Source organism: Schistocerca gregaria, chromosome 5 (assembly GCF_023897955.1).
Source record: "Schistocerca gregaria isolate iqSchGreg1 chromosome 5, iqSchGreg1.2, whole genome shotgun sequence".
NCBI lineage: Eukaryota > Metazoa > Arthropoda > Insecta > Orthoptera > Acrididae > Schistocerca > Schistocerca gregaria.
In genome coordinates, this window is record NC_064924.1 from 599,754,740 (window position 1) to 599,767,207 (window position 12,468).

Here is a 12,468-nt window from a genome sequence, read left to right on the forward strand (position 1 = left end):
CTTTGAATCCACAATGACCTTAAATGAGAAAGAAGCATGGGTATCATTCAAGCAAGTCATTACAAAGTTCTTAGGACTTGAAAAAGACCCAGAATATGTTTCTATTATAGCTGCAGTGTTAAAGAAGTTTAAACTTTACGATTTTTAATGAGCCTGAAAGTTCACTTTTTGAACAGTCACCTTGATTACTCCCCGGACAATATGAGAGATGTTAGTGAGGAGCAAGGAGAGTGTTTTCACCGGGTCATTACTGTGATGGAGAAATGCTACCAAGTCCGGTGGAACACCAATATGATGAACGACTACTGTTCGTGAATTCACTGAGAAGTTCAGCACGTGACTCATCAAAGAAAAAGCTACACAAGAAGCTTCAAAGAAAAAATAGAAAGAAAATACAAACCAATTCCAGCTGACAAGCAAAACCTCTTTTAACATAGATCATAGCTTATGTTGTAACAAAGCATTTCAATAATTCCTCCATTTACCGTATAGCATAGGATTTTTATACTATATAATAAAAAGCATATTGCTCAAAAGCTGTGGGTGATACAAAAAACTAAGGTTAGACTTTGATTCAGCTCATAAAAATCTATAAAGATCAGTTGTCAAAGTAAAAAATCTTTAAAAAAAAAAAAAAAATTTCATTGGCCTGTGTTGTTAATCTAGAGCTTGTAGAAGTAGAGCTAAGTATGTGGAGTGTACATGCCATTCTGAGAAAACACACTCCATATTACGATGTGGACTACAATCAATTAATTGCCTTCACATTAGACTAAATTAAAAGAAATATTCCTAAGTTACTGTCTAATGCGACATACAGAAACCTAAGTTTTCAGTGTCAGTGATATATATTTATGACTGAATTTAAACTAGACTGTGATCAGTTGCCTTAATCAATTTTTTAGTATTCAGATTTGTGTACAGTGGAGATTATTCTATCCATGCAGAATATAATGTCTGCATCTAACTTATTCAGTTAGGTTAGTGTAACTGTATTATATTTTTGTTATTAACATTGTTTGAAGTGTACTAAATTTGTGTTCCAGCCTGTAGAGCCAACAACTAAACTGAGACTGAGAGTAATAGCTGGGCACCATTTAGCAAAGAAAGACATATTTGGAGCCAGGTAGCTTAAATTTCCTTACAGTGACTGTAGACAATTTCAATAATAACAAAAAGAAAACAATAGTTTTTGTCTAATATTTTCTTTCTGTTACAGTGATCCTTATGTTAGAATAGATCTCAATACCGTCAATGGAGATGAAACTATTGATTCGGTACTTACAAAAACGAAGAAGAAAGTAAGTTACTAGTGATTAATGCAGAAATCTGGTAATTTTGTTACTTTGATTTCATATGTGCATTAGCAAAATATTAATTTATGTAGTAATATATAATCATTTACTTGCTGTTTAATCGTTGTTTTATTTTTTCAGACGTTAAATCCACAATGGAATGAAGAATTTGTATTTCGTGTAAGTTTTTACAAGCTAAGAAAAGGAAGTAAGATTTTATAGTGCACAAGTTGTTACCTCATGTATGGTACAAACTTTTAGTTCATACTCTTACTGAATTAAGCCTAAATTTGAAACTGGTGATTACTATAATTATAGAAAAATATAAAGTGCATCACCAAAGAAACCAAAACATTGGTTATTAAACTATTGTGCCACAACCAAATCTGACATGTTGTCAAATAAGATACCTACATAAGTTAAAAGAATTTGTAAAATACAATGTTTCATACTCACATATGCTCATTTTTCTTTACTTTTGAATTGGAAAATGGGTGGAATCGTATTAACGGACAATGAGATATAGTTTTTATTTCTGGAAATACTTCCATTTGTGAGTTTTTGTTCACCATATATTTGTAGGAAAATATTAGAATCCAATGTTACTTTTTGTTCATTAAGACTACATTGAACCTACTTTTGATACAAAGTTTATTAGCGTAGAGTGATATGTATTGTACTTATTGGAAATAGAGGGAGAAGATTTCCAATATACGTATTAAAAACAAAGATTCCAAGACTTACCAAGCGGGAAAGCGCCGGCAGACAGGCACATGAACAAAACACATAAACACACACACAGAATTACTAGCTTTCGCAACCGATGGTTGCTTCTTCAGGAAGGAGAGGGAAAGACGAAAGGATGTGGGTTTTAAGGGAGAGGGTAAGGAGTCATTCCAATCCCGGGAGCGGAAAGACTTCCCTTAGGGGAAAAAAAGGACAGGTGTACACTCGCGCGCCACACACACACACACACACACACACACACACACACACACATCCATCCGCACATACACAGACACAAGCTGCTTGTGTCTGTGTATGTGCGGATGGATGTGTGTGTGTGTGTGTGTGTGTGTGTGTGTGTGTGTGTGTGTGTGTGTGTGTGGGCGCGCGAGTGTACACCTGTCCTTTTTTTCCCCTAAGGGAAGTCTTTCCGCTCCTGGGATTGGAATGACTCCTTACCCTCTCCCTTAAAACCCACATCCTTTCGTCTTTCCCTCTCCTTCCTGAAGAAGCAACCATCGGTTGCGAAAGCTAGTAATTCTGTGTGTGTGTTTGTGTGTTTTGTTCATGTGCCTGTCTGCCGGCGCTTGCCCGCTTGGTAAGTCTTGGAATCTTTGTTTTTAATATATTTTTCCCATGTGGAAGTTTCTTTCTATTTTATTTACATCATCATTAATTTGAACCCAACAATTATATATATATATATATATATATATATATATATATATATAAAAACAGAGATTCCAAGACTTACCAAGTGGGAAAGCGCCGGCAGACAGGAGACAGGCACATGAACAAAACACACAAACACACACACAGAATTTCGAGCTTTCGCAACTGGCAGTTGCTTCGTCAGGAAAGAGGGAAGGAGAGGGAAAAAAATGAAAGGATCCTTTCATTTTTTTCCCTCTCCTTCCCTCTTTCCTGACGAAGCAACTGCCAGTTGCGAAAGCTCGAAATTCTGTGTGTGTGTTTGTGTGTTTTGTTCATGTGCCTGTCTGCTGGCGCTTTCCCGCTTGGTAAGTCTTGGAATCTCTGTTTTTAATATATTTTTCCCATGTGGAAGTTTCTTTCTGTTTTATATATATATATATATATATATATATATATATATATATATATATATATTAAAAATAAAGATTCCAAGACTTACCAAGCGGGAAAGCGCCGGCAGACAGGCACATGAACAAAACACACAAACACACACACAGAATTACAAGCTTTCGCAACTGGCAGTTGCTTCGTCAGGAAGGAAGGAAGGAGAGGGAAAAATGAAAGGGTGTGGGTTTTAAGGGAGAGGGTAAGGAGTCATTCCAATCCCGGGAGCGGAAAGACTTCCCTTGGGGGAAAAAAAGGACAGGTATACACTCGCACACACACACACACACACACACACACACACACACACACATATCCATCCGCACATACACAGACACAAGCAGACATATTTATTTATTTATTTATTTATTTATTTATTTATTTATTTATATTTTTATTTATATATATATAATATAATATATTTTTCCCATGTGGAAGTTTCTTTCTGTTTTTTATATATATATATATATATATATATATATATATATATATATATATATATTAGTGGTTTTATGAGACTGGTGTTTTCACTAGTAATCCTAAATTTCAGCGAGGTTTTGATGATGTTATCACATTCCAAGATAGAAACAGCAAATAAAAGTAACGAAAGATGATAGGTTGTGCTAGGACGCACATTCCTATTATTATGATTTAATATATCAATGAAAATAATCAATTTTTGAAAATCTAATGTAACTGAATAGATAAAAAATCATCTTGGCAAGTGGGACCTGGGATTCTGGGTGACTTTACTGAACTCTCCCATTTTCTAAATCTCACCAGTGAGTTGTTTTCCTTCACCCCTCTTCCTTTCCCTTCAGTTCTTCATCCAGAAGAAAAAGCCACGGGCACTGAAAGCTAGCAAATTTTAGAATGCCGCGACTTGGTGAGTAGATATTTTTATCTATCCTATTACATAATATTGTGATTTATAACTGGTTAGTAGACACCTGTTATCATTTTTAATGTTATTTTTCAGAAATTCTAAGAAGTGTTTTACCTTTTGATTATTTCATTGCAGGTGAAACCAGCTGAACATAAACTGGTGTTACAAGTGTTTGATGAAAATCGTTTGACACGGGATGATTTTTTGGGAATGGTGGAGGTGAATTTATTAAATCTTCCAAAAGAACAGGAAGGGCGAACAATTCCACCTAAACAGTACACCCTGTTGCCGCGAAGGTTAGATAAATTGTTAGTAATTACTCCCAGACTGCTGTTACTTAGTATCTATTTATACAATGAATTCCTCAATACTTGCAAAAAGACTTAAAAATATCGCAAAATATGAGGCCTGCGAACAGTAAATAACTGATAAATTTGTTCCAGTATGTATTCATGTTATTGGAATGTGTATTTAAGATATGTGACATGTTTTTGACACCATACTTAAAATTTCACTTTTAAGTTTAGTTTTTCTTTGTGAGTGGAGGTGGGAGAGGGATGTGTTTTGATTAAACTCAGCTGTTTGAACTTTTTACTTGTTTTTTACAAAGAAAGTACACTACTTGGAAGAATTAGTGAAACATTACTCTGGGTGTCTGCCATACTCCATTGAGCAATAATTGAGGACTGGTTAAGTTACCAAATGATACCTTTATCTTTCACAAATGAAGTACACAGTGAAATATTGCATCCTCATTCATTTACATAACAAGAACTGAAATGTCCAACAGGTGTCAGGAACAAAGTGGAAACAATCATCCATCCTGTCATCCAGGGTGCTTTTCGATGGACTTTGAGAGCTTCAGTAATGTGTATACCGTATTTACTCGAATCTAAGCCGCACTTTTTTTCTGGTTTTTGTAATAAAAAAAAACCGCTTGCAGCTTAGAATCGAGTGCAAAGTAAGCGGAAGTTCTGAAAAATGTTGGTAGGTGCCGGCCACAACTAACTTCTGCTGTCGAATATATGTAGCGCTACACAGGCATGCTTTGCAGGTACAAAGATAAATTCTGGCGCCAAAACCTCTGCGACAGTAAATAAATTAAAAAAATAATTGTGGAAAACGAGCTTTTTTTCTCCGTCTCGAGTTTCGACCACTTCATTTCCAAACATTATCCAACGAAGAAAATAAGTAAATACAAATTCCGTGTTGTTAATCTTCAAATGTAGCAGCATTTCAGTGTACTATGAAAATCCGAATGCCAAGGCTGTTTGGGATGCTTGTCAATATGGCCAACTTTACATTCTGAATTTTTTTTCTACCTGCGAGAAGAGATGGTTGCTAATAGGAACTTTTATGAATTGTGCCTCACATGCACTATTCTCTTCATCATAAGAATAATATGAATATAAACATTTTGCCAGGTATTCTTTTGTGTTTGCTGCTACCTCATTTAAATACTGTCTGCGTAATAAACTACGAAACTAGAGTGAGACAACAGTAAACGCAGAAGAATAGGCCTATACATGTCATGTTTATATTCGTATTATTCTTATGCCTAATAGTAATACGGTCAGAAATGAAGCACGGCAATTGACTAGATTTTTATATCTAAGATGACTCTAATTTCTGTGCAGAATGTAATGTACTAAAGAGGCATCTGCAAAGTTTTTTAAACGGAGAAAATTTTTCGCTAAACTCTCGTTCAGAGCATCTTCTGTCATACACAGTCTATTATTTGGTTCTTGTTGATCATTATCAAGGAAAGCAGCAGTGTAAGTAACAACAAATAGCAGTCTTTTGCCATTTCTAATGAGACGATTCCTCTCTCTCTCTCTCTCTCTCTCTCTCTCTCTCTCTCTCTCTCTCTCTCTCTCTCTCCCTCCTTTTTTTGAAAAAAAGGCTGTAGTAGCATGCACAAATGCAAGTCATGCGGCGAGTGGCGACAGGTCGTAAACACTCATTATCAGAATGCGACAAACAATGCATAACACAGTACAGTAACGCATAATGCATTTTCAGCTTAGAGTGATGTAAACACCTATAACAAAGAGAACGGCACTTATATATATATATATATATATATATATATATATATATATATATATATATATATAAAGATTCCAAGACTTACCAAGCAGGAAAGCGCCGGCAAACAGGCACATGAACAAAACACACAAACACACACACAGAATTACGAGCTTTCGCAACTGGCAGTTGCTTCGTCAGGAAGGAAGGAAGGAGAGGGAAAAATGAAAGGCTGTGGGTTTTAAGGGAGAGGGTAAGGAATCATTCCAATCCCGGGAGCGGAAAGACTTCCCTTAGGGGAAAAAAAGGACAGGTGTACACTCGCGCGCGCGCGCACACACACACACACACACACACACACACACACACACACATATATCCATCCGCACATACACAGACGCAAGCAGTTCTGCTTGCTTCTGTGTATGTGCGGATGGATATGTGTGTGTGTGTGTGTGTGTGTGTGTGTGTGTGTGTGTGTGTGTGTGTGTGTGTGTGCGCGCGAGTGTACACCTGTCCTTTTCTTTCCCCTAAGGGAAGTCTTTCCGCTCCCGGGATTGGAATGATTCCTTACCCTCTCCCTTAAAACCCACATCCTTTCATTTTTCCCTCTCCTTCCTTCCTTCCTGACGAAGCAACTGCCAGTTGCGAAAGCTCGTAAGTCTGTGTGTGTGTTTGTGTGTTTTGTTCATGTGCCTGTCTGCCGGCGCTTTCCCGCTTGGTAAGTCTTGGAATCTTTGTTTTTAATATATTTTCCCCATGTGGAAGTTTCTTTCTGTTATATATATATATATATATATATATATATATATATATATATATATATATATATATATATATATAAGCAATCAATTCAAACCAGACGAAGCATGTGAAAAAGGAAGGGTACCCGTATAAATACAGACGGAGTGCCTGACGCTTAGCAATGGCTACCTGGTAAAGCATAACTGCTTAGCTTAAAACTCGAACCAAACTACTGTAGCTGTATCGTCATTCATTCGACCTAAATTGTCTCATATTACAATAGACCAACTTTGTTTCGATTTAGAGGTGCGGCCTAAAACTTTTCTTTCCCTTTGAATTTAGAGTCTCAAATTTCAGGTGCGGCTTAGATTCGAGTAAATACGGTAGCCTCTGTGAGCATATATCATGCCTAACACCTACGAGGTGTGCTCTGCATTAGTCTAAGGAAGTATTTCTGTGGTATCTGTTCCCATTCGCCAATGAGAGCTCTTGAGAGTTCGTGGAGTGTCTGGTGGAACAGGACGACCATGACCCATCTGTCAAGCATGTCCCGTACATGCTCAATGGGAGTTAGATCAGGATTTACTGCTGGCTGTTCCAGTACTTCAATGTCCAGGCTTTCCCACACATCCTTGGTGGCGCATGCCATGTGGCCTCTGTCATTATTCTGAATGAGAAGGAATTCTGGCCATCACAAAATACAGTTGCTGTTACATGGGCCAACAGGATCCGTTCAGTGTACTGCCTGGTGGTAAGATGATCATTGACAACAAGATGATCTGTTCAGCTGCCAACACAAATGCTTCCCAGCATCACAGAACTTTGTCCAAATGTGTCAATTTCTTGGACCATATTTGGCTGATACCCTTCAGCATGGCATCACCACACACGAAAACAGCCACCACCTGCATCAGAGAAAATCTGGATGCATCTGTAAATAACACGTTTCGCCTGTGATGAAGTTTCCAGTTGCCATGGGAACTGCAGAACTGAAAGCCAGCTGGGAGATGTCGTGTCCAGCAGGCTACACAAAAAGGGCGTGGTCGTAAGGCCCATCCTTATAATCTGTTTCTTACAGTCTTATTGGGCACAGTGGCTCCAGTGGCCCTTTGGAGATTGTCTTTCAGTGCTCTGGTAGTAGCCATACGACACCACAACATGGAGATGGCCATACAATTGGTCTTCATGTGGGATTTTACTACTGTCCCCTGTAGTGTGTCCACAGATATTGGACAACAGAGGGAGAGATATTGGCATTTGCAGCAACATGGCAGAAAGTCCGTCCTCCTCAGATCAGACTGACTGCCATTGTAACTAACACTGCATTGAGATCTTACATTACATGTGCTTGGTTTAATATAATGTCAACAAATAACAGCTCCTGTCTTGTGTAACTCAGTAAAGAATACTGGGACAGTGGTACTGTCTTCCGTCGGAGGGATCACCAGATGCAAAACCTGGCTGAGATATGGTGAAGGACTTTAGTTGTTGCATACATTAAAACTGAAGATCTTGGGCAATGCAATAAGAACACAGGTAGTGCGTATATCAAAATAGAATTAACATACTGGATGCTGGTACACATGTTTCCCTAATTCTTTTGAGTAATACATCTGCAGTTCCTACTTAGAGTAAGTGGCCACTGTAACTACATAGTGTAGTCTACATAATAAGGAGCATACCCCTTTCGTTAACAGCACATGCTTGCACACATTGCACTTCATTCTGTAATACTATTGTTAAGATCTTGGATGCCACATGTAAGTGTTCTGATTTGGTTCGAGTTTGTTCACTGATGGCACTATTTTAATAGATCTCGCCAATGATCAGTAGTGTAGATTACCGATTAGGGTGTAAATATACACAAAATACCATAACTCAGATTTTATTAAAGGGATTCGTGGATGTTGCATACTGTGAACTGGCATTAGTCATGGAGTGAATTTTTGTATTCCAAATAGTATACCACAGAAGTAATCTTTAACAAGCTGTTACATTTCTTACTCATTTGTAACTGGTCATCCATTGTCGTTCTTTCAAATGATAGATGAGAAAGAAATTACACATTTTCACTGGAAATATCAGACAATATTGCCTCTGAGATTCACACTAAGTTACTCTAAAATTAATTTTTGATCTATAACCAATTCATTAGTGCATTTAATTTAGCGCACAAAAACTATGTACAAGTTAAAGTTTTTAGAACAATAAAACAGAAATATCATTGGTGTTTGTTATTTATGAGAAATAACACTGATGTGGAATGCAGATGTCAGTACATACCATGTACTACTTCTGGAACAGGTACTACACCATTTCCAAGCGATTTAACAAGGAAAAATACATAAGTCAAATTTGTTGTTGTTAGATGGTTTTCAGTCCAAAGACTTGCATGATGCAGCTGTCCATGGTAGCCTGTACTATGCAAGCCCTGTCATCTCCACAGAATTACTGCAACTTATGTCTACTTCAACCTACTGTATGTAGTCAATCCTTGATATCCCTCTACAGTTTTCACCCCCTCCTCCAAAATTCATCCAATTCATTACCAAATTGTCTACTACCTAAAGCCTCAAAATGTGTCATATTACTGTTCATTATTACTGTAGCTATGTTATTCACCAATCACGACTGGACAAGGTGTGTCAATGTTGAAAGGTTAAGATTACACAAGCATTATAATACAAGAACAAATTATCGTAATTGTATTATAATACTTAATAACATTTAGAGAATGTTTTACAAGTACTTGTTCACTAAATGATGAGTAAATTACATAGTAGTGCATTCTTTTGCCAGTTCAATTTGCTGAAGGACTGTCAAACAATTCATTCAAACTGTGCTGTGGTTGTTGTGGCTGTGCCCTCTTGTAATATTTTGTGGTTCCTAGCTGGATGAGGAGAGGTCGGTATGATAGGTGGGTGACCAGTTTCCTCTCACTACAACACATAATGCACATATGGTTAAAATCCACTTTATTAGAGAACCACTTGAGTACTTAACTTCAATGGAGTACTTAACTAACTTCAATGGAGTACTTAACTTCAATGATGTCCATCTGAAGTTCTGTGCTTAACAGCAATAAAAAAAACAGTGCTAATTCTTGAATCTTGTGCGTGGCCATATCACAACTATATACACCCCCAGGGGCTCACCGTTCTTTAGTGAGTGCATGCTTGGTGACCACCGGGCCCCAGCCCTCACAGCACCACTTCTCTTTCTGTGCAGCTTGTCTCCTCTTCTCCTCTCCTTTTCCCCTCTCTTGGGGAGATGTATCGTGCCTCCATGGGCTCTTGAAGCTCATTTGTGTTGGTTTGCTTGTAGGAATATTCTCTCCTGTACTGCTCGTCCCCTGTACTGCTCGTCCCCTTTCGCCTAGCTCTGCTCTCTTTTTTCCTCTGCTGTAGCATTTGAGGCCATTCTTTCTCTCTTCCTTTCCTTCTTGTCTTTTCTTCTTCTCCTCCATGTGTGTGCTTGACAGCCACCCACGCATTTCACATGTAGCAGGAGATTGGGTAACGGGTAATTCCCAGCCCCGGATGGTATGTAGGGCCTGCACGTACCACCTGGTACAGGCCAGGCCTTGGGAGGGGTGATTGCCTGAGCTGTTACCTTGCTCTCTGCTGATTGGTCGCTGTGTCTGTCGTTCAGAAGGTGGAATGAGGCTCCTGCCTCAATCTCTCTTCCTGTTGCACCTCAATGTCTAGTAATCTCACATTTTGACGAAAACCAGACTTTTGCTACTGCTAACGCCTCAGTTATACTGAAAGGTGTGGATGGCATTGTCAGCCCTGTGAAGTCATGCTCTCGTCTCTGCAGTGGAACTCTGCTTTTGGAAATTGATAGTGCTCTCCAGGCCCAGAAACTACTCAAGGCTCAAATCCTCCATGAATATCCTATAAAAGGGGGGGAGGGCCTCACAGGACACTTAACTCATCCCGTGGTGTTATCTACACTCGGCTGTTGGATGGTTTGATGGAGGATGAAATAACGAATTCTCTATCGGATCAGGGCGTTACTGCTGCTCATCGAGTTAAAGAAGGAAGCTGCCAATTTGGTGCCCACTTGCACATTGTGCCTAACTTTTGATCCATCAACGCTTACTACCAAGATAAGGGCAGGCTATGAAGTCATCTCTGTGTGGCCTTATGTTCCCAATTCGTTGTGGTGTTATAAATGCCACCAGTTCGATCATACCAGCACGTCATGTAAAAACGCAGCCTAATTTGTCACTTGTAGCAGGGATGCACACGAGGGTGTCTGCCCACCGCCTTTCCCCCACTGCGTCAATTTTACTGGAGACCATGCTGCTTCTTGTCATCTTCTCCCCTCTGTCAAGATGAGTGGGCTGTTCAGGAGATAAGGGTGAAGGAAAAGGTACCTTTTCCTGTTGCCTGGAAACTGTTGGCGAGCCGTAAACCGAATGTCCCTTCATGTGGAAGCTACATCACCGTGTTAACCTCTCCCCATCCCACAAAAAACATGGTTACGCAGACTTGCGACTTACAGTTCAGTTCGATGGTGGCAAAGTCGCCTCGCCCTAAAGCTGACTCTCTGTCTCATGCTTTCTGGGCTGTAGATTCTGCTAAGTGCTCTTCGCCCTCACCAGTGAAGACGGTTGTAATTCAAAAAGGATTATTCCTGGGAAGAATTCTTGAGTACTTTGAATTCACAGCCATCTGTCCCTTCTGCAAATCGCCAAAATTCAAAACAATCATCCAAAGGCAAACAGTCTTCCCCCTCTCTGATTTGTCGGCTCTCTTCAACTCGTCAGTCCTTTTCAACTAACCGACACTGTGAAAGCTCTGTTGATCCCATTGAATTGATGGACAAAGATCCTCCAACTGTGGATTCCAGTGGCCGTCCTCCCTCGACTGCTTGTCCTAAGCGGCCATTGACGTGAGTGTTTATTATACATTATTTGGTGTTCCTAAATTTCATGGCCTTTCTACAATGGATTATCCATGGCCTTCCGTCTAATAGGGTGGACCTCCATCTGCTCCTGTCGAGCTACGTCCTCAAGACTATTTTGCTCTTTCCCATTCTACTTCACTACAGATGGACCTTCCTCTTACGGTGGGGATTCCTGCTCATGGAGGGTCATGCTGCTTCAACGAGATGAGGTTTGTCATCGTCCTATCCCCTTGCACACCCACCTGCAAGCAGTTGCTGCCCGTGTTTTCCTTCCCAAATTTACCTTTTCCCCTCTGCATCATTTGTATCACTTCGTCTTCTGCTGTCACTAGGGCAGACCTGATGCAGCTTGTTGCTCAGCTTCCTCCTCCCTTTCTGCTCCTTGGGGACACCAATGCCCATCATCCTCTTTGGGGCTCGCCTGTCGCCTGCCCGAGAGGTCCACAGCGGCCCGCTCATTGGAAATTCTCTCTTGCTGACTGGAGGCTCTATTCCTCTTTGGCGGTCTTTGACGAACAGCCATTTCTCATCTGTGATGATCATGTCAAGCACCTCATGGTCATTATTTTCTCGGCTGCTGAATCCTCTATCCCTCGTACGATTACTTCTCCCCATGGGGTCCCAGTCTCTTGGTGGACTGTGGAGGGTGACAATGTGATTCGTGCCCGGCGACGTGCGTTTCGTATCTTTCACCGTCATCCTACGTTGACCAACTGCATCCGCTACAAGCAACTACATGCGCAGTGCCGTCGCACTATCAAGGAAAGCAAGAAAGCA

The 12,468-nt window shown here is 39.8% G+C and overlaps 1 protein-coding gene across 8 annotated transcripts in view; it reads left to right on the forward strand.

Annotated features, from left to right (window-relative positions):
- The window catches only part of LOC126272480 (E3 ubiquitin-protein ligase Nedd-4), a 203,398-nt gene that overhangs the window by 27,043 nt on the left and 163,887 nt on the right, over window positions 1-12,468 (forward strand). For 4 of the 8 annotated variants that reach the window (XM_049975359.1, XM_049975363.1, XM_049975365.1 and 1 more), the window contains exons 2-5: window positions 1,047-1,126; window positions 1,220-1,301; window positions 1,437-1,475; window positions 4,141-4,313. In XM_049975359.1, coding sequence (XP_049831316.1) covers window positions 1,047-1,126; window positions 1,220-1,301; window positions 1,437-1,475; window positions 4,141-4,313 — 374 coding nt within the window. The remainder of the gene's footprint in view (window positions 1-1,046; window positions 1,127-1,219; window positions 1,302-1,436; window positions 1,476-4,140; window positions 4,314-12,468) is intronic. The other 4 variants (XM_049975360.1, XM_049975364.1, XM_049975362.1 and 1 more) reach the window with 1 other exon arrangement.